The 20,552-nt window shown below is 27.4% G+C and overlaps 5 protein-coding genes across 6 annotated transcripts; 3 read left to right on the top strand and 2 right to left on the bottom strand.

Moving 5' to 3' along the window:
* Nucleotides 1–1,289: 1,289 nt before the first annotated feature.
* LOC141531630 (structural maintenance of chromosomes protein 1-like) lies at nucleotides 1,290–6,036 on the top strand. Its single transcript, XM_074249544.1, has 10 exons — nucleotides 1,290–1,379; nucleotides 1,440–1,753; nucleotides 1,832–2,284; nucleotides 2,352–2,780; nucleotides 3,564–3,775; nucleotides 3,860–4,289; nucleotides 4,349–4,414; nucleotides 4,488–4,642; nucleotides 5,422–5,822; nucleotides 5,898–6,036. Exons 2-9 carry the CDS (start codon nucleotides 1,472–1,474, stop codon nucleotides 5,732–5,734), a joined length of 2,340 nt encoding a protein of 779 aa, XP_074105645.1. The 5' UTR covers nucleotides 1,290–1,379; nucleotides 1,440–1,471; the 3' UTR covers nucleotides 5,735–5,822; nucleotides 5,898–6,036.
* On the top strand, nucleotides 5,904–8,085 carry LOC141531945 (structural maintenance of chromosomes protein 1B). The gene is made up of 5 exons (XM_074250055.1): nucleotides 5,904–6,161; nucleotides 6,274–6,453; nucleotides 6,527–6,705; nucleotides 7,769–7,949; nucleotides 8,020–8,085. The coding sequence occupies exons 1-5, from the start codon at nucleotides 5,904–5,906 to the stop codon at nucleotides 8,083–8,085; spliced, it is 864 nt and encodes a 287-aa protein (XP_074106156.1).
* Nucleotides 8,086–8,449: 364 nt separating this feature from the next.
* Sdhb (Succinate dehydrogenase, subunit B (iron-sulfur)) lies at nucleotides 8,450–11,660 on the bottom strand. Its single transcript, XM_074249576.1, has 4 exons — nucleotides 11,507–11,660; nucleotides 10,189–10,662; nucleotides 10,013–10,114; nucleotides 8,450–8,931 (listed from the first exon to the last, which is right to left on the bottom strand). Exons 1-4 carry the CDS (start codon nucleotides 11,546–11,548, stop codon nucleotides 8,707–8,709), a joined length of 843 nt encoding a protein of 280 aa, XP_074105677.1. The 5' UTR covers nucleotides 11,549–11,660; the 3' UTR covers nucleotides 8,450–8,706.
* An 86-nt stretch (nucleotides 11,661–11,746) lies between these two features.
* Nucleotides 11,747–13,464, top strand: LOC141531659 (coenzyme Q-binding protein COQ10, mitochondrial). 2 transcript variants are annotated; one of them, XM_074249585.1, is made up of 4 exons: nucleotides 11,747–12,002; nucleotides 12,153–12,281; nucleotides 12,977–13,188; nucleotides 13,292–13,464. In XM_074249585.1, the coding sequence occupies exons 1-4, from the start codon at nucleotides 11,995–11,997 to the stop codon at nucleotides 13,336–13,338; spliced, it is 396 nt and encodes a 131-aa protein (XP_074105686.1). In that variant the 5' UTR covers nucleotides 11,747–11,994; the 3' UTR covers nucleotides 13,339–13,464. The 2 variants fall into 2 exon arrangements, with proteins under 2 accessions (XP_074105686.1, XP_074105685.1); XM_074249584.1 differs by having other exon boundaries at nucleotides 11,754–12,002; nucleotides 12,977–13,464.
* Nucleotides 13,465–14,253: 789 nt separating this feature from the next.
* On the bottom strand, nucleotides 14,254–20,388 carry Hsepi (D-glucuronyl C5-epimerase). Its single transcript, XM_074249547.1, has 4 exons — nucleotides 20,049–20,388; nucleotides 19,721–19,859; nucleotides 19,426–19,557; nucleotides 14,254–17,355 (listed from the first exon to the last, which is right to left on the bottom strand). Coding segments are annotated over exons 1-4 (1,707 nt in total). The 5' UTR covers nucleotides 20,051–20,388; the 3' UTR covers nucleotides 14,254–15,921.
* Nucleotides 20,389–20,552: the final 164 nt, after the last annotated feature.

The following is a 20,552-nucleotide window of genomic DNA, read 5'->3' as shown; positions in this document are numbered from 1 at the left end:
CTAATGATGGAATCAGCTGTTTTAAATGCTAGAATATCAAGATTAGAAATATCTTTTTTCAAGTCTATTGCTGGAGTTAATAAATTTTACCCTTTCGAATTATTAAACGCTGTTTATGGTTTAAATGGATCAGGTAAGAATATTATAAATGGATAATACTGGAGTTAGCGGTCAGCTGTCAATTTTAAAAATTTTTTTAACAAATTAATTACAATAAAAAATGCTTCTAAAAATTTTCACTTGTAATTTTTATTAATTTTCACATGTGATACTTTTTAATTAAAATTTTTTTTTAATAATTTAATTGCTATAAAATTCCAAAAAAATTTTTAATATCTGTCAACTTCAGTGTTATATAAATGGTTTATTCATTGCAATATAGAATACTGAAATTAACAGACTATCAATTTTTTTGATTTTTATGACATGACATTAAATTATGAAAATTAACTTAGCAGATAGTTGATAATTTTAAAAATTAAAAAAAAAAATTGACATCTATAAATTTAAAAAAACTATAAATGCAATTTTTTAAAAATAATTTTTTTGGAGCAAATTTATTTGTTAGAAAAAATTATTAAAAAAATGGACTTGTAGAAATTTTACTAAATTAAAAATGTAATTTTTTAAAAATAACTTTTTAGAACAAATTTTTTTGTTAAAGAGAATTAAAAAATTGTCAAGTGACAGCTAACTTTAATGTCATTTTTATGACAACTGAATTATTATGAAAAAATCCAACATCTAAAAATTTTAAAGAATTACATGTGCAATTTTTTAAAAATTATTTTTTTTTATGATTGATTTGTAATGCAAATAAAAAATTTTTTCAAATGTTTGTTGATTTCAGTATTATAATTTTATTCAATTTTTCTTATATTTCTCAGGAAAATCGAACTTTCTTGATGCTTTCGCTTTTTGTTTCAATGAAAATTTACGAAAATTACGAATTCGGAACTCTAAACAGCTTATTCATTTTCATGCTGACGAATCAGAAAAGTGAGTTGCTTTTTAATATTTTTTAACTTTATTTAAGATAAAAGACCCAGTTATTGACACTGGCCTAGTTGTTTGACACTTGCAATTTTATGCTAATTAAAAAAATTAAATGTTTTCAAAAAACTAATTTTCTTAAAATTTATAATTAAAAAATTACATTTATTAATTTATTAGAGTTGATTGTTTTTTTTTTTCAATTAAGATAAAATTACAAATGTTAATAACTGGGTCTTTTACCTTACTCTACTTAAATAATAAATTTTATTTCAAAATTTCAACAGGACATATATAAATGTACGTTTTCATTCGCGGACTCGACTGAAAAGTCATTTACCAAGGAGATTGATGGTTCTTCATTCAATTATTCAATTGATGACCAAGTAAGGAATGTTTTCAAGTTTTGATTATCAGAATTGTATAAATTTTTAAATGCTTAATAGGACGTAGGAGAAAAACATACGTGCAAGAGTTGATGAATATTGGCATCAATATAAAGAATAATATTATCGTTTATCAAGAAGACATTCAGGCAATCGCTTCTTTAAATGGAAAAAATTTAACAAATTTATTTGAAAGAATTAGTGGCTCTATTTCTTTTCGCAGAGATTATCAAACTTTGTTGAGTCAGATAGAGCAAGCTAGACTCGATGGAAAGAAATTATTTAATAGCAAAAAAGAGTTGCTCACTACTCAAAAACGTCTTAGAGATGTATCAAAAACTAATAGAATTTCACATGGACTTCAAGAAGAATATGTAATTTTAATTTCAATAACTTTAGTATTTTTTTTGCTTATTTTTACTTCTATATCATTTAAATTTATTTGTCTTTAGGAAAAGTATTTAAAAAAATTTATCCTTGCCAATTTGTATATTTTGGACATAAGTATAAAGATGGTAGAGGAAAAAATACGAAAGCTGCTAGAAATGAAAGAAAAAAAAGAAAATAAGGTTAAAGAAAGAGAGCAAATTTTGAAGGAATTACAAAAGATAATTGATAGTTCTAAAAAAAAAATTGAAGAATATGAGCTTCAATCTTCAGTAAATTTTTCGCTAAAAATAACGGTTAGAGCTAACTTTGAAGAATTGAATGAACAGATTATGAAAGATGAGAAAAAAATAGAATCTGTAAAAAAAAATCTTGAAAAAGCTCGGGAATTTGATGAGTCGCGCGCAAAAGCAATGAAAGAGCTGGAGGATGCTTTGAAGATTGAAAATGAGAAGAAGAAAGAATGTCTAGATGCGTCGAATCAAGATCCAGCTAATTGGGAAAAGATTCAACAACACGTATATATTTTATTTTATTTTATTTTTAAAAATTTATAATTGAAATTAAAACATTTTTTTTTTTAAGGAAAATGAGTATCAGCGCTTGAAAACTATTGTTTCGGAGAAAAATGTGACTATTGTTCAAGCATTAGACACTTTAGAACATCGACGCAGAGGATTTGATAATCAAATGGCAAATTTTCACCGTCAACTGAATGACCTAAATAACAAATTAGAAAAGAAGACCAAATTACTTTCAAACAATGAGAGTGGATTAAAAGAAATTGTCAAGAAGATAAAAGAAACTGAAAAGGAATTGGAAGAAGTTCATCAAGATCTTGATAAATTAAAACTGAACGCTGAAACGTCAGAAAAACAACGAAAAGAGTTGATGGCAGAGCTTAATGCAATTGATGAGAAAGTACATTCTCTTAAATTAGATAAATCACAAATTCAAATAGCTAAATGGGAAGAAGAAACATTAGAATATTTGAATAAAACAGTCAAAGGAGTGGTAAATATTATGGATTATCGAATATTAAGGAGCATAACCAGTGTGGCAGTCTTAAAAAAGGCGATTTTTGGGAATTAAAATAAAAAAACTTCTGTATGAATTGTTTTAAAATTTGAAGGGTATATTAATACATATTTTAAAAATATGCAGTAAAATTTTTGAAGAAAAATTAAATTTTTTTCGAGTTATACGCGATCTCCGACGGCGTTAAAAAAAAGGTCTTTCACTGATGGAGTGATTTCGGCCTTCTTCATGAATGAAACCGAAAAAAAACAAATTCTCGTTAAACTAGAAGATATTGTCCGTACAATGACTCTCGGTTGAAAAAATATCAAAAATTGACAAAGTGGCAGCGTTTTTGAAAAAAAAGTTGAATTTTACCCAAAATTGTAATCGTTTTGGCCTGCCGAAATTCAATTTTTGATCAGATCAAAAACTGGAGGGCCATCGTATGGAGAACTGTATACAGAACATGCAGAAAAAAATTTGGTAGTGATCGAATCATTTGTCCCCGAGTTCACTCCGAATCACTCTAGCAAATTCGAAAAATGCTGTTTCGAGAAAAACGCGTTTAAAGATAAAAGATCTTATTCTAACTGCCAAGCAGCTACTTTTTAAATGGCTGTAACTCAAAAGCTATTTGAGTTATCGATTTGAAATTTTAATATATTATTTTTAAATATATACCCTATTGAAATGTAAACAAAAAATCGATTTTTTGAAAATTTCACACTGGTTGTGTCCCTTAATAAATTTTTACTTATTAAAAATGATTATTTATAGTACGGGCGTATGTATCAAGTCTGCCAGCCTATTCATAGTCGTTATAAAATTCCGATGGCTAAAGTATTTGGTCATTTCTTCTCGGCTATTATAGTTGACACTAGAAAAACAGCTATGAAGTGCGTTGAGATTTTAGAGAAAAGTTGCCTGACCTATGAAAAATTTCTTCCTCTAGATAGTCTTGATGTTCCTGTATTACAAGAGCGCTTGCGGTGGGTATCAATTTATTATTTAGGTAAAAAAATATTTATATTAAACTAAAACTTGAGTAATTTTATAATTGTAAATGATTTTAGTGATCCAAGTTTGTTTGACGGTAAAAATAATGTCAAGCTGTTGTATGACGTTTTACAATTCCCGACAGAAATAAGTCGTGCTGTTTTATTCGTCACTAAAAATACCCTTGTTTGTGAATTGTCAAAGGACGCAAACTATGTCGCTTATGATTTGAAATCTAGAAATAAGCATAACTGTGTATCTTTAGATGGAACATTTTACAAAACGAATGGATCATTTTCTGGTGGAAAGAGTTCAATTAGCAAAAGAGTTCAATTAATTGATTCTCAGATGTCTGAAAATTTGAAGACACGAAAAAAAGAAATCATCAACGTTCTTAAAGAAGGGCAAAAATATTTAGACAATCAATCTGAATTAAAATCATTAGAATCAAAACAGAATAATCTTAATTGGAAAATAAAATATTTAAAAGATGCTTACAAGAAAATGGTTTGTATTTTTTTTATTTTCAATAAAAATTAAATTCCACCATTTGATTTTGTTTGTAGGAATCCGAGTATAACGAATTAAAAGAAAGTATTTCAAAATTAACTGATGAAAAGAAACATTTACAGGTATAAATTACTTTTTATAACAATAATAACTATAAATTGTATCTAGTTGTTTCAATTAAAACTTTTATTTAAGCTTCAGTGTGAGGAAACACAAAAAGAACTGGATAAAGTTAATTTAGAATGTCAAGAACTTCAAAATCAGAATGCTTCTATAGAAAATGAAGTTTATCGAGACTTTTGTAAAAATCTTGGCATAAAATCTATCAATGCATATGTAAATCAATCACGGTATGTTATAACAAACAGTACGCTAATAAAATAATTAACTTGATTCAAGAAAAAAATTCTTGAATTGAAACAATCAAGCTATTCAAAATGTTTGTGTTGGTTATAGATTTCTTCTCTTGAATCAGGTTAATTTTTAGGTAGATTTCATAGAAATCAATCTTTTGTATTGGTCCTCATGTCAGAATTTACTCGGAATTTTGTCGTAATATCTCTTAACTAGTCGAGTAAAGCTAACAAATAACGTTAGTTAAAAAATTTACATATGTAATATAACGCGGGAAGTTGCCGCGATTGTGCCTACAGTTCTTGACGGATCTAGTTGAAATTTGCGACATATATTGTTTGGATAATAACCTTGGATGAATTCGAAGATGAGCGAAATCCGTCAATAAGTTTAAAAATGGTAGCTCTTCAAAATTATCAAAATAGTAAAAATTACGTTTTTGGTGATTTAATTTATGTATAACTTTTGATTGAAAAAGATGGATAATTTTTTTATGAATTCATGTAGAAGCTCATGAAATTACCTTTAATTTGACGTATATAATATTGACATTTTTAGTTAATTTATCAAAGTTAAGAGTTCAATTGAACCCTTTTCAGTGTAATACAACCTACTTATTTATGTCAAACGAAAGTTATTGAGACAAGATGATAATTCATTCTATGAAATCTACCTTCTATTTCGGGTGTAGCCGAATGGCGTTCTTTTATTTTATTTTATTAGTGTTTATAAAATAAGTTTAAATTTATTAATAATTAATTTTTTTTAATTATAGACTTCAAGAAGAAAAAAAATCAAATTTACGCAAAATTGAAGAACAAATTGAACGAATCGAAAGTTGTATTGAGTATGAATCTAATAAAAATGCCTCAAACAATGTTAAAAGGTGGAGTGATATTGTTAGAAATTTGGAAAATGATTTACTCAATAAGAAAACAGCGATGGAAGAATTAAAAAAAGATTTGAAAGCACTGGAAAGAGAAGAAGAGTTAGATAAAAAAAAATTAGAACCGTTGATTGAAGAGCTAAATATCAATCTCGCTGAATTAAAAAATTACGAGCTGGTATTGAGAAACATAAAAATATGATTCTAAATTATTATCCCAAATCCAAAACCCAAGTGAAAATGGTGCTACTTTAAGAGCAGATTTTCATGATTGGATTTTGAGAGCAAAGGTTTATATTTTACATTTTTACTTTCATTAAAGAGTCCGTTAATTTAAATAACCACCTAATTGTATAAAATTTTAGAATGAGATGATTGAATTGCCGCTTTTAGATGATATTATTTCTCTAAACGACCTTTACGAATTAATTGAGTCTGTGGAGCCTGAAGACTATGACTCTCAAAAGCTTGAAGAAATATACAACCTTGAAAAAAATTTGTCTTTTAATTACGACTCTTTACTAGAAGATTCCGCAGATGGTCGCAATATCGATGGATTGTTGAAAGTGTATGAAGATGAACTTGCTAGCTTACGCCAGAAATTACTTTCAATGCCTACGAGTTCTACGGTTTGAATGTCTTTTATATTTTGACTGCTTTAGCGTTATAAATCATTATATTTATGAATCTTTATTTATTAATTTATTTGTTCCTGATATTTATTATTAATATTTATTATAGGTGGAATCTGAATTGGATGAAGTTAAAAAAAAATTAGACCAACTCGCTAAAGAGCACAAGGAACATTTAAAAGAATTAAGGAAACTCACTGGTGAATTTGAAAAAGTGAAGAAATTAAGATATGATACATTCATGAAATCTTTTGAATCCATCAGAGAGAAACTAGGAGCAGTTTATAAAGTACATACTCCAGTTGATTAAATTTTTATTTACAATCTCTAATGCAATTTACTTATTTATAAATCTATTATAGAAAATAACAGGTCGTGACTCGGCTCAAGCATTTCTGCTTACAGTGAACCCGGAAGAACCATATTTAGATGAAATTAAATTTAAGTTTGTACCACCCAATAAGCAAAATCGTGGTCCCGTTGAGCCATCTGGAGGCGAAAAGACTCTTGCTGCTTTGTCTTTATTGTTTTCGATTCATGGGTAAATATTTAGAAGTTTAAAAAAATTTTTTAAATTATCCCATAATAAAATTGAGATGAAATGTATGTGGCATCAAACTATTCGTAACGTGATTGGTCGAATATATCATGAGCATGAAAATATAAGCAAACGCTATAGTAAGGCGCGCGCTTGCGCGCGCAAATTTGAATTCTAGTTATTAGAATAAAGTACACGGGAAGAACAAAATTACACTGCATATCCTCCCATATTATACTCAGTGTTATCTGTGGTGAAAAAATATTTAAGATTATATCAAATGTTATCCAGATTATACTAAATTATTTTTGTATTATACTCAGTGTAATCTCCGATCTAACCAAGTAATTTTTGTGGTTATACCGCATATAAGATTACACTGAATATAATCTTAAAAATATTCCGTATAATTTGAATTAGTAGAATCTTGGATTATATAATTTTTTTGAAAATTTGTGATAGTTATTTTTTTTTTTTTAATTGTTCATTTTTTTATATATTTTTCAAAAATACAATGCAATGAATGAATCGAAAATTTTTAAGGATCATTTAAGCACAATTTTTCCGATAATTTGGGAAAAATTTTTAGTAAATATTTTTAAGTGGGGTCACCATTTAAATTTTTATTTTTTTGAACGAAATTTCTATTTGATTTTATTGATATATTAAAAAAAAAAAAAAAAAAAAAGCACAATTAAAAAAATTAATTACCACAATTTTCACAAATATTACAAATTTTCAAAAAAATTTATAAATTTAAAAAGAAAAAGTTGAATATCACAATTTTTGAAAAAATTATATAATCCAAGATTCTACTAATTCAAATTATACGGGATATTTTTTCGGATTATATCCAGTGTAACCTTACGTGGTATAACCGGAAAAATTACTTGGTCAAATTGGAGATTACACTGAGTGTAATATAAAAATAATTTAGTATAATCTGGAATGTATTTGATATTATCTGAAATTTTTTTTCACCACAGATTATACTGAGTATAATATAGGAGGATATACAGTGTAATGTTTTTCTTCCCGTGTACTTGAAATTTATTGTTTTTTTTAGAGATCAGCATGTTCCGATACTTTTATTGGATGAAATTGATGCTGATTTGGACAAAAAAAATGTGATGAACGTCATTAAGTACTTAAACGAAGCTAAAAAGGAGCAACAAATTATTTTTATATCACACAATGACAGTGTAATAAAATGCGCAGACCGAATTTATGGTTTTTATGCTGCTACAGTAAGTTCTAAGAATTATTTTCAATTTACTCTTACGCAATTTATATATAATTATATAATATATATTTCAGAAAAATGATCAAAGCAAACGCACTATATACCTGAGTTTTGATTTAAATAAATACAAAAACAATTAAGATAGTTTTTGGAATATTGAATATCATAGTACTTACTTTCAATCATTAATCACTAGTATTTTTTCCTTACTATTCACCGTGTGGATAATTTTTGTATTTTTTTTATCCAATGGATTTTTTTCATATTCAACTTTATGTTTTATATTTTTTTATTATTTTACAATATAATTTAGATAAATATTTAAATTAAAAATTATTTCTGTATCGTAAGTAATCTTATCTTATTACTTCCAACGTTATATGTATAATTAAGTTTATATAAACGAGCTTAAACCAATATGTAACTAATTATTTTTTATTTACGAGAGGACAAGCATTTATTAATAACATGTAACATAAAAAAATAAATAAATAATAGCAAAAATTTTGTCAAATATTTATTTACAAGAGAAAAAAATTACAAGAACCTCGTTAAAAATTATGTTTTTAATCAAGTTTTTAAACAATGAAAAATGTATTTTATCTCTACCCATATCGATTAAGCCAAAACATGTGTTTTATTTAATATAACATTATTAATAAACTTTATTAGTTTAAACCAGTCAATTTAGAGATTCGAGATCTTAAACTACACCTCCCTTGACTATAATATAATACTCGGAATCATCTTCGTATCAATAATTAATTGTGTAATGCTGTAGTATCTAAACCAGGTTTGCCTTTTTGGATAATACCACCCAGTAGTTTTTTAATTTCAGCGATTGCTCTACCAGGGTTCAGTCCTTTTGGACAAGTACGAGTGCAGTTCATGATCGTGTGACAACGGAAAACGGAGAAAGGATCGCGCAGTTTATTCAAACGCTCCTGAGTTTTGGTATCACGTGAATCAATTATCCATCTGTAAGCCTATATAAGAAAAATTTAATGTTTATTTAAGGCATTATTATTATTATTATTATTGTTATTATTATTATTATAATTATCATATATATTATTAAGATAATAAGCAAAATTTTGTGCCTTTTCATTCTTTCATATCATTTTCTACAATAGTCAATTTATGATGGTAAGTATTTAAGCAGCATTCGAAAATGCTCTATCTTTAGATACATAATTAAGAAATGACCTTGTATCTTGTGAAGTATTGACATTTTTAAAGATATAACCTCATCCCGATGTTACACTCATCAAAACCTTTCATTTGAGTACCCACATCATTTTTTCATATATTTATATATATTATATATATGTATATATGAAAAATATATCAAAATGCATGAGGGTACTCAAATTAAAGCTCTTGATGAGTGTAACATCGGGATGAGCTTATATCTTAAAAAATGTAAATAATTAAGAACTGACTGCTATCTTGTCAACTAATGATATTTTTGAAAATATAAACTCATCTCGATATTACACTCATCAAGACTATTCTTTCATATGTTTATCTATATCAGGATGTACAAAAATGTAACTTTCGTGAAGAACCTTTTAAAATTGGAGTTTTGAGTTCCGCTTTTAACAGGGGCTATGTTTGAGCATTTCCTGAGATATTTTGGGGGGAGAGGATTTATTTGATTTTCATATAATTTTTAACAGCAGATTTAATTGGGAACTTCCGGCCAAATTTTGAATTTTCAGCGGAAATGCCTAAACTAAGCTTCTTAATAGCGGAACTCAAAATTCCAATTTTAAAAAGTTCTTCACGGAAGTTACATTTGGGCACACCCTAATATATATTATATATATGTACATATGAAAAATATATCAAAATGCATGTGGGTACTTAAATGAAAGCTCTTGATGAGTGTAACATCGGAATGAGCTAATATCTTTAAAAACGTCAATAGTTAAAAAAGTACAGTGCAATTTAACAAAAGTTACTAATTTAATAAACCAAAATTTTATTTATTTATAGTTCACAAGTCACGGCAGTCACATAGTGACTGCAAGGTTGCTAGTTGTTATTATTGTTATTACTATTTACCTGCATCAAAACAGCTGGTCCAAGATATTTCTCAGCATTCCACCAGTAAGATGGACAAGAGGTACTGCAACATGCACATAAAATGCATTCGTAGAGACCATCCTATAAAAAATAAATCATTAACTAATTTTTGTCATTTAAAAATCCTCCCACAAAGACATTAATTAGAAACTGACTAATTTTTTGCGGTCGTCAACACTCTGCAAATACTGCTGAGTTCCAACTTTCTTTCCATCATCCCTCTGAAGCCAAGGCTGGATACTCTTGTACTGGCTATAGAAATTATTCATATCCGGTACTAAATCCTTAACAATGTACATATGCGGCAGCGGGTAAATTTTGCTGGTTTCTGTCAAATTTTTGTCATCAATCTTACTAATACAAGCCAGTGTATTAGTTCCTCCGATGTTCATTGCACAAGATCCACAAATTCCTTCTCTGCATGACCGGCGAAATGTCAACGAAGGGTCGATTTCATTTTTTATTTTAATCAGTGCGTCCAAAACCATAGGCCCGCAAGTATTCAAATCGACTTTGTAGTCTTGCATATATGGTTTCTCATCAGGTTTGTTCGGGTTCCATCGGTAGATCGAAAACGTCTTCAATTTGGCTTCTGCATTTTGACTACTTGCCACATGAAATGATCGAACCTAAAAAGAAAAAAAACAAACAGTCATTAGATAAAAAAGATGATATAAAAAGTTGGTTACTGGTGACCTAGTTTCTGATAATTCCAACTTTAGAGAATGAAAAATTAAATTTTTCTGATAACTGTAAATTCTATTAAAATATAACGCAACTTTCTCCGTTTTTAATTATTGATAATCACAGCTATATTAATTACAACAAAATAACAAAAAAGATTCATAATTTATTTTTTTAATTAAATCTTGAAGAATTTATTTGAATGTAAAAAAAAAGAGAATTCTCAATGAAAATAAATTTAGCAGATATTTAATAATTTTTAGAATTTTTTTTAACAAATAAAGTATGGCAAAAAAAAATTGACATTTAGAAATTGTAAAAAATTAAAAATCCAATTTTTTAAATATAATTTTTTTGTTAAATAACATTTAAAAATTCTCTAATGACTGCTAACTTTAATGTCATGAATTCTCATTAAAAATTCGAAAATTAGATTTTCTAATTTTTATAAATAACATATTTAAATAATGCATTACAAAACTACAATATTTCATGATATTATGAAAACATCTTAATTATTTATGTAAATCTTGACATTAATGTATATATCTATTCTTTCCGGCTTACCTATTTAAACATAATCAATCAATCAATTAATTAGAATAAAATGATTTGATGATAACTTAAATTACGATAAATATAAAAAAGATAAAGAAAATAAATAATCATCTGTCACAGCACCTAATAATCAATTGTCAATGCGCAACTATTTACTTTTATAAAACTAAAAATAAAAATTTTTTTTAGTAAATAAAAAAATAAATAATTTATTTAAGGGAATAATTTTACCTGTTGGAAGGCGTTTCGACAAGCAGGCACGATCTTTGCCATTTTTTAAAAATTTTTTTGTGAAGAACACTTGTAATTATGAGCACTAACTAAAAACGGGGTTATATAATAAAAAAAAAATACACACTGACTGTAGATGGCCACAGACTATACTATTAACTTCAGTACCAACTGTTCAAATAAAGTATATAATTTATCAAATGAGTATAGGTATAATTTATTGTTTAAATATATTAATAAATTTTCGTAGGTTTGTCTCGTGATTTTAAAGAATTTAAATGAGTAAATTGTTAAAGATAAATTTTGTAAGTAGACCACTGTAATGACACGAACGGACTATTTATTTATAGAAAAAATTATTTATAAAAAATATGAATGTCATGTCAATCCAATGGAAAAAAGTTAAAAAAAAAATATAGTGAAATTTTAGATACCTGATTTATTTTTTTAATTGTAAATATTCATATAGAAGATTATTTATTTACAAAATGTATAGGTGAGTTTTACTTTTTATGACTTTTATTTATTTCATCACTTTTATTCGAGGGGCAAAAGGTTATAATTGCATTTTTAAACATTGGCAATTGTCAATTTTTAAACATGTGGCGGGAAAAAATTAATTGTTAATTAATTTATTTGTTTTTAGTTACAGGACTATTTTTTTAAACAAGAATTTATTTAATTATGTGAAACGTCATCAACTGGTTTTTAAAAATTTATATTCGACTTTTAATAAAGACCGAACCAAAGAATATGAAGGTCGAAAATTAATTGGGTAAGTAATTGTTATTTATTTATTTGTAAAGAAACGCCTTCGGTGATTTACAACTATGTTATGAGAATTAATTTAGATGAAAATAAATTTAGCAGGTATTTAATAATTTTTACAATTTTTTTAACAAATAAATTATGGCAAAAAAAATTAGGAAAAAAAATTGACATTTAAAAATTAAAAAAAATTTTTAATCCAATTTTTTAAAAGTCATTTTTTGGAACTAATTTTTTTGTTAAATAAAATTTAAAAATTCTCTAATGACTGCTAACTTTAAAGTCATTTAATTTAGCAGCTATTTATTAATTTTTAGAATTTTTTAACAAATAAATTATGGCAAAAATAAATGAAAAAAAAATTGACATTTAGAAATTGAAAAAAAATTATAAATGCAATTTTTTCAAAAAAGATTTATTTGTTAAATAAAATTAAAAAATTATCAAGTGGCTGTTAACTTTAATGTCATCAATATGTTACATTTTTATGTGTAAAATGTTTAGTTCATGTTTATATACAATAAATAGCATCTGTAAAGAGAAGATAGATTTGAGAGAAAAGAAAAACAAAAAGAAAAAATGTTTAGTAATTGATAATTGATATTTTATAATTACTATTTATTTTTATTATTTTATTTAATTTTATATATTGAATAGTATAATCGAAAAATTATTTGATGAATTAAAAAAAATATATTCTAGGTTTTCAATGGAACAAATATTTGACGTGGTTGCAGATGTACAAAAATACAAAAATTTTTTGCCATTTTGTAAAAAATCCGAGGTGTATTCTCGCTCTGAGGACAGTTTACGTGCCAATTTGGTTATTGGATTTCCACCGTTATTAAACGAGAGCTATACGTCATGCGTGACGATACACCGACCGTATTTTGTAAAAGCGGAATGCAAAGACGGTAAATTATTCAATCATCTAAACACGCTGTGGATTTTTAGCCCTGGGCTGAAAAATAATCCAAACACATGTGTCATTGATTTTTCATTGTCATTTGAATTTAGATCTCTACTACATTCTCATTTGTCGAATTTGGTCTTTAATGAAATAGTCCGTCAAATGGAGAATGCTTTTATTAGTGAAGCTCATCGCCGTCACGGAAAACCGTGTATAAAAACTGTTAGACTAGAAAAATAAATGTAAAAAAAATTCTTCAATATACTTAAATTATTGTCAATCAGGACTTATATTTATTTAACAGTAACCGATATTACCAAGTCCGATAATTGAAAATCAATAGGAAGGTGGTGGCTTCAAATGTCCTTTGTTACTCTCCCTTGTTATCTTCGACCCTCATCGGGCTCAAAATATCTAATAAAAATAAAATTGACAGGTCGTTGTACTGTTAGTAATAAAGTAATGACGAGATTTGAAGAAAATTTTTTATTTTTTATTTAAAAAAAAAAATATTTAATTTCACCTCAACTATTATAATTAATAAATTATAAATAATAACATTATTAATTATTAAATATTATAAATTATCATCTATTTTGCACTCTCATTTGAGTATGAGCGATTTTGTTTTTATTAAACTGTCTTTTATGTATATACATATATATATTTTATTATAATATATGTATATATATTTTTTTTAGTAGCGAAAATAATCAGACAGATTTGTGAGATGTTTTATTGACATTATTTAATCATATATCTAAATTGGCATTTAATAAACTACATCGAAGCTTCTTTTATTGTTAATTTAGCTAAGCGTATAATTTACAATTTACAAGGCTCAGATTCTGCTATATAAAGTAGATCTTATCAATTATTTCTTTTATTAAGAGCCTCTCAGAATATCTATGATAGCACTAAATCTTTGTATTGACAAGTATTTTTTAAGTAGCTCGTTTTCTACAGGACTTCATGAAAAAGTATATTTGTCATATATATGAATATATATATCTTTATTTTTTCAGAAGTAAGCATTCTAAATATATTATTTTATCGTACGAAGCTAGTACAAATTGTTTTTTTTTTTCATTTTTTTTTTTTTTTTAAAACAAGCTTTTATAAATACCAAGTACAATTTTTTGACAAAAGAATTTATTTGTTCCTTTAGTCCTTGACACCTTGTGAAATTTCTTTATAAATTTTTATATTGTCGTACGAGTATTTATTTACCTATCTACATAATTACAAACCAGTTGCTCATTCAATTGAGCTTAAGTTTTTTTTTTAATCCTGAGACAAACTGTCATTAAAAATCTAATGAATGATCATCAAATTTTTACATATCATTGTATTGACACTATTTACGATTGATATTTAAATCCACTAATTTTTTTATTTTTTTTTTTAGTTTAAACATTATGATTAAATTAAAAATACGCTATTTTACAAAACGGAATGTTCAGTTCATAATTATTCCGAGCTCATATAAACAAATATTCACTTTAATAAATTATCTCAAGAGCTCGTGTCTTTTTTTTTTTATTTTTATTTTTTATTAAAAAAATATTCCATTACTATTATCACCATTACAAATATCTACCCTGTTACAATCTAACTTACTTCTTTCTTCTCTTATTTATTTTTTAATTTTAATTATACCCTAGTAAACTAAAGCATTACAAATAGTTGCTGCTAAGGATTTAAAAATTTTCGAGTTTAATAAAACTCACAATTTCTTAATTTTAATATCAATAAATTACAAAACGATTGTTTTTTTTTATCTCACAAGGAATAATTCTCTGGTTGAGAAGACAAATAAATTATTATACATGGAAAAAACTCTTACTCGAGTTAATTTAGAAAAAAATTCTGGCACTAAACGGCGTCACCGTTTTATTTTTTCGTCAATACAAATTTTTTTACGTTATTAACGTAATTTTTATTTATATATAACTTCCCTCTCTATCGATTAATAAAAAGACGGGAGGTAGACTATAGGGATGTCAAGATTGTTGAATGTAAAATTACTCTAACGTGAAAAGTAGAAAATGGTAAAAAATTCAAGCTCTAAAAAGTTATTATGTAACTATAATTACTTTTAGACAGTGCCCCCTATTTTTTAAAGTATTTAAATCACAATTTCAATATTTATTGAACAGTTAAACGAGAAAATAAAGTAATTGCAATTTCGCTGGAGCATAAATAAAAAGTAATTACCTCCAATGATAAATTAGCTAATGAATCACTTGAGATTAAAAAATTTATGGTCGCATTTCATTCACCAATTTGAATAAACCGTAATTTTTTTTTTATTCATATTCAAGCAGAATTCAATCGGAACTGTGTATATATTTCTTTTGATTGAGTAATTACTGAATAAATTCAATTTCTGTGTTAAAGTTTTTTCCGAACAAAAAATTAATAACTATAACTTTATACAAATGGAATGAAATATTAAAATTGCTCATAAATTTTCAATATCTTTCAGAGTTTTTTTTTTTTATTTTTTAGAAATAAAAAGAATAAAGCTAATGCTTTTATTTTCTTTTTTTAATTGGCTAGAATTTATTGTAAATCTTTTATTTTAGTATCAACCGAATAGTGCTTTTTTTGTACAAATTTATTGATAAAACTTTATGACCATTTTAATCTAAAAAAAAAAAAAAAATAGGAGTTATTGTCTAAAAGTATATTTAAATATTTAAGTTGTCGTTGGAAAAATCTTATAATAAAAAAATTAATTATGCGCTGCTCTCTTACCATTCATGTAACCTATCCACCTTTCAGCAGTTATCATAAAAATTTGATCAATATCAATAGTATTCAAAAGTAACAGCTGGTTAATGTGCGTGGAATGATAGTCCCAGCGCGCTAAATTAGGCGCGCTCTTTAACGTATAGTGTCTTAAATCATAAGTCGTGCCAGAACCGGTGTCAAATAGTGTAAGCATATTTTTCAAAGATATCATACCATTATCAAACAACTCAGTGGCCTCATCGGCGTCTCTGCCTGTAGCAATACACTTGAGATCATAAAGACCAATAAGCGAGTAAATAAAACCATTCAATATAAATGAAGACGGTGTGGTTGGATATTCTTCGTACCAGACAAATTTATCCATAAAATAAGCAGCCACTCCACCTTTCGAAGATGTTATTTTAAATGGCTTTAAACCTCTGACAGCTGCCTGTAAGTACCTCTCATCTCCAGAGTGATAATAAGCTCTAGCTAGGACTGAAATAGCATGTCCTTGACCCATTGCCGAGTACCATCCGGGCTCTAAAATTTCCATGCTGCTGGCAACTTTTCTCCTTACGGGATTTGGCCACCCGCCTGATGTCACATTCTGATTAGCAACAAACCAACGCGCTGCATCGTAAAATTGCTCCATATGCTCGCTCGTTGACAAAGTCATATTGTCTATTTTTCCTGAACCATACAAAATTATTTTTATTATCTTTAACTTCGATCTCGACAGTTTTTTCTTCCCCTTCTCGTTAACACTCAACCCTTTTTGTAAATCAACTACTAAATCTCTGGTTATTCGACGCCACTGACTATTACTCACTCCAATCCCATAATAAATGTCATTATTCAATGTATTGAGGACAATATTACTGGTAGTATAATGAAGGTAGTAAGAATCCTTCCGTTCTCGGTGCTGCATCATTACCGTCACGCTGCCATTATCCTTTATTATCAGATCCAGCTTCAGGACAAACGACAGCACGTGATCTAGCGTTATTGAAATTCCCGAAGTACTTGTCTCCGGTGTGCCAAACCTCAAGACATAACTATTCGACTGCACGTCGTAATTTCTCGACATTACGGAGCCTTGCGGCACTATCCATGCTTGTTGAACTTTATCAGCGTCCTCGATTATCTTGCGATGTGGCTCTGGCTCTGTTAAATTTTTGCTGTAATGCGACAAACCGAATTGCGCTATTTGCGTCGGGTAGTAGTAACCCTGGCTCTCCCATTGGGTTGACATTGGAACACCGTCGCTTCCACTGACGCATTTTACGCGCTCACGTACCTCAACATTGTAGTTTTCAAATGTCATGAAAACTCCGCGTGGGTCATACTTTGATTTTGGTCTTACTATTTTTGAATAACTATGCAACCATTCGAATCTTTCCAACCCATCGTATGTAGCTAATTTACCATATACCTAAATACAAAAATCAATAAATATGTTAATTACAATTAAATACATAATGTAACGTTTCCAATAATTTTAGGATTCCGTATAATTTTTTTAATTTATTAAATAATACTTTCATTTTAATTTTTTTATTTAGAAAATAATTAAAGGATCATGATATTATTTTATTTATATTTAGTTATATCAAATTCCGTATGTAATGTAAATATTTATTTTGAGGATGAAAAAAAAACCCTAAAAAAATATATCTGTACGATAAATCGAATATGGGGATTTGATTTTAGTATCGTTATATTGAAGAAAAAAAATATCTCCGACTTTTTTATGATAATGAAATACACCCATTACTTGACGTCGAGTGAGCAACTATTGAACTAAGAATTATATTGATAAAAATTTTATTTATTTGCACAAGATTATAAATATCTGGAGGCGAAATATTTGTAATTACATATTTCCATGGCTTCAGATTAAAAAATAATCTTATTTGAGTTGAACGAGTCATTTTAAAAAATTCTTAAGAAATATTATATATTTTGGATGATTTTTTTATTATTTAAAATTATATATAAACTCTCGGAATTTCAAATTTATAAACAGACTTTTAAATTCTATAATTATTGTTGAAATGTTTTGTTATTTGAAATCTTTCACATAGAAACAAAATAAATTTTAATAATAACGAGAGCTGTAAAAATACACGGAAAGAACATTAAAGATCTGTAGATGCATTTTTTTGAATAGTCCTTTCTAATAATACGAAATTAGTACATAAAAATAACAATTGTCTGCTATTTTCAGTATCATAAAAATTCAGAACCCGTTTATGATCCGAAAGTATAACGGAACCATAAAATTTTACTTCCCTTGAAGTGTTCCAAAGCTTCAAAAAGTTCGAAATAAATCGAGTTTGTTGCATTCGAATAGTGCGTAAAAAATATCAATGTTATTTTTTTTTCAAGATCGTCAACGTCAGGTCTATTTATAAACCACTTGAGTGTTGAAAATTTTAGATTTAACTTTGAATTCTATGCAATGATTTTTAGATATTGGAAAAAAATAAACTAATTACAAGTTACCATATATTCTAATTATTTTAAATATTAAAAAAAAGCAGCATATTTTTATACGAAATCCTAAAAGCCTTAAGAAAAGTATTATACTTTGATTAGTATGAAGATGTACAGAAAAAAATCGACAATTTTTTTTTTCTAAATTCATAAAAAAAAATTTTTAAGATTCTAAAATTTAAAAAGGTCAAATTTATAATTACTAGAATTCAAATTTGCACGCGCAAGCGCGCGCCTTACTATAGCGTTTGCATATATTTTCATGCTCATGATATATTCGACCAATCACGTTACAAATAGTTTGATGCCACATACATTTCATCTCAATTTTATTATGGGATTATGGGATTCACTGAAAATTTTAGACGGCTATTTAATTTAAATATACAAAGCGCAGTTCGTGACGACGTCATATAAACAAACGACTTAATAATGAAAAGCATTTATCGAACGGCATTCGTTAAACTTTTGTTTTTCATAAAAAAAAAATCATGAGACCGTATACCAAGTTGCACACAAGCCCAGTGTCACGTTTAAAATTAAAAATTTATAAATTGAAATTATAAACATCAACACAGCGATGCTATTTTTTATTAGTTTAAATTTTTTCTTAATTTTTGACTACAATATTAAAAGAATTAGATATTTTTTTTTCAATAGATCTTAAATTTTTATGCAAGTAATAATTTTACCGTAAAAGAAAGAAAATTTAAGACCAGTTTAACTTGAACCTTGAATAATTTGTGAAAGACAGAATTTATCTAAAAATTATAAAAGACCTTTTCTTTAAACCGTTCAATTCTTTAGAAAAAAAAAAAAAATGTATTGTTTTTTCCTGTCCGTTGCTTATAAGACGAGGTAAAAAATTCAAAAGATTTAAAGAATTTGCCTCTACGTTATTTGAATAAAAAGTTTTGAGACAGCTGAAAAAGAAAAATTTGTCGACTTTTTGGATCCACCTTATCAAGAATACAATGTCAATAAATAAAAAAAATAAAAATGATACCTCAAAATACTTGTGAATAAATGAAAAAGGAATGTAAACTTCATCTCCCTCTCTCCTACATCCAATTAAATATTCTCCATTAATATTACAATCAATCTCTTGATATCCGAGCTCGCTATTAGCCAGGCGATCCTATATAAATAAAAAGCATACCCATATAGATACAAGTGGATAAAATAAAATTAAAAGCAAATATATAGCGATCAAGATTAATTAATCACTGGATTATATCCGACAAAAATAGGTCGAGTATATATGTGAAAAGATAAGGGATGAAGAAAATAAATAGACTCACCCTACGAGTCTTCCACTCAGCCGTTCTGATAAGAATACTACTTCCGCAGTTATTCCATGACGTAAATATAGAACTAATTACGGCGACGATCAATACAAGAAGGATCGTCTTGAAATTAATTCTCATCATCATATAAAACCTGAAAAAAAATCAAACAAATATCAGTAAGTATCCAAATATAAATATATAAAAAGTAATAGCTATAAAATTAGTTGCCGCATACAGATGTATTGAGATCAGCATCACACATCTTGACAGTTAACATAACTATTGTTATTATTACCAGGACAAATAATTGAAAATAAAAAATGTAAATAGGTGAACTTACATGATCGCGATCCTTCTTGTTTTCGTTTAGCCGCCTCCGGTGTTTACATCCTCAAGAGATCACATTGTTAAAATAATTCGTCGGAGACAAGTGTCATTAAATAACTGAGACATCTGCGATGCCTCTGCTGTTGCGACGCGACGTCAACCCGCTCACAGCTGACGCACGTCAATGAACATTGGCTCGGTTGGCTCGAACCCCAACGGCTCTCGCTCTCGCTCCACTCTGCACTCCGTACTCTCAATCCACCTGACCCCTGATGTGACCAAAATTTTTTTTTCTCGCTTGCTTCTCCTATCCAAGTACCTGCTGTTGCTTGGACCTTGGAGATGACTGCGCATGACGAATTAAACTCTAGCGGGAACTATTTGAATTAAAATTAAAACCATAACTCCGCGGGACCCTAGATAATTTTTGTCCCTGATGGAGATGGTGGAGAGAGAGCTATAAAAGTTGCCAGCGGAGTCAAGACTCTCAGCTCAGGGTCTTTCGGATTTTTCTCGC

The sequence above is a fragment of the Cotesia typhae genome, unplaced genomic scaffold (assembly GCF_013202065.1).
Source record: "Cotesia typhae breed Kobodo isofemale line unplaced genomic scaffold, CoteBio_Ctyphae contig_50, whole genome shotgun sequence".
NCBI lineage: Eukaryota > Metazoa > Arthropoda > Insecta > Hymenoptera > Braconidae > Cotesia > Cotesia typhae.
Note: the sequence above shows the minus strand (reverse complement) of the source record. Positions and strands in the feature narration are given on the sequence as shown.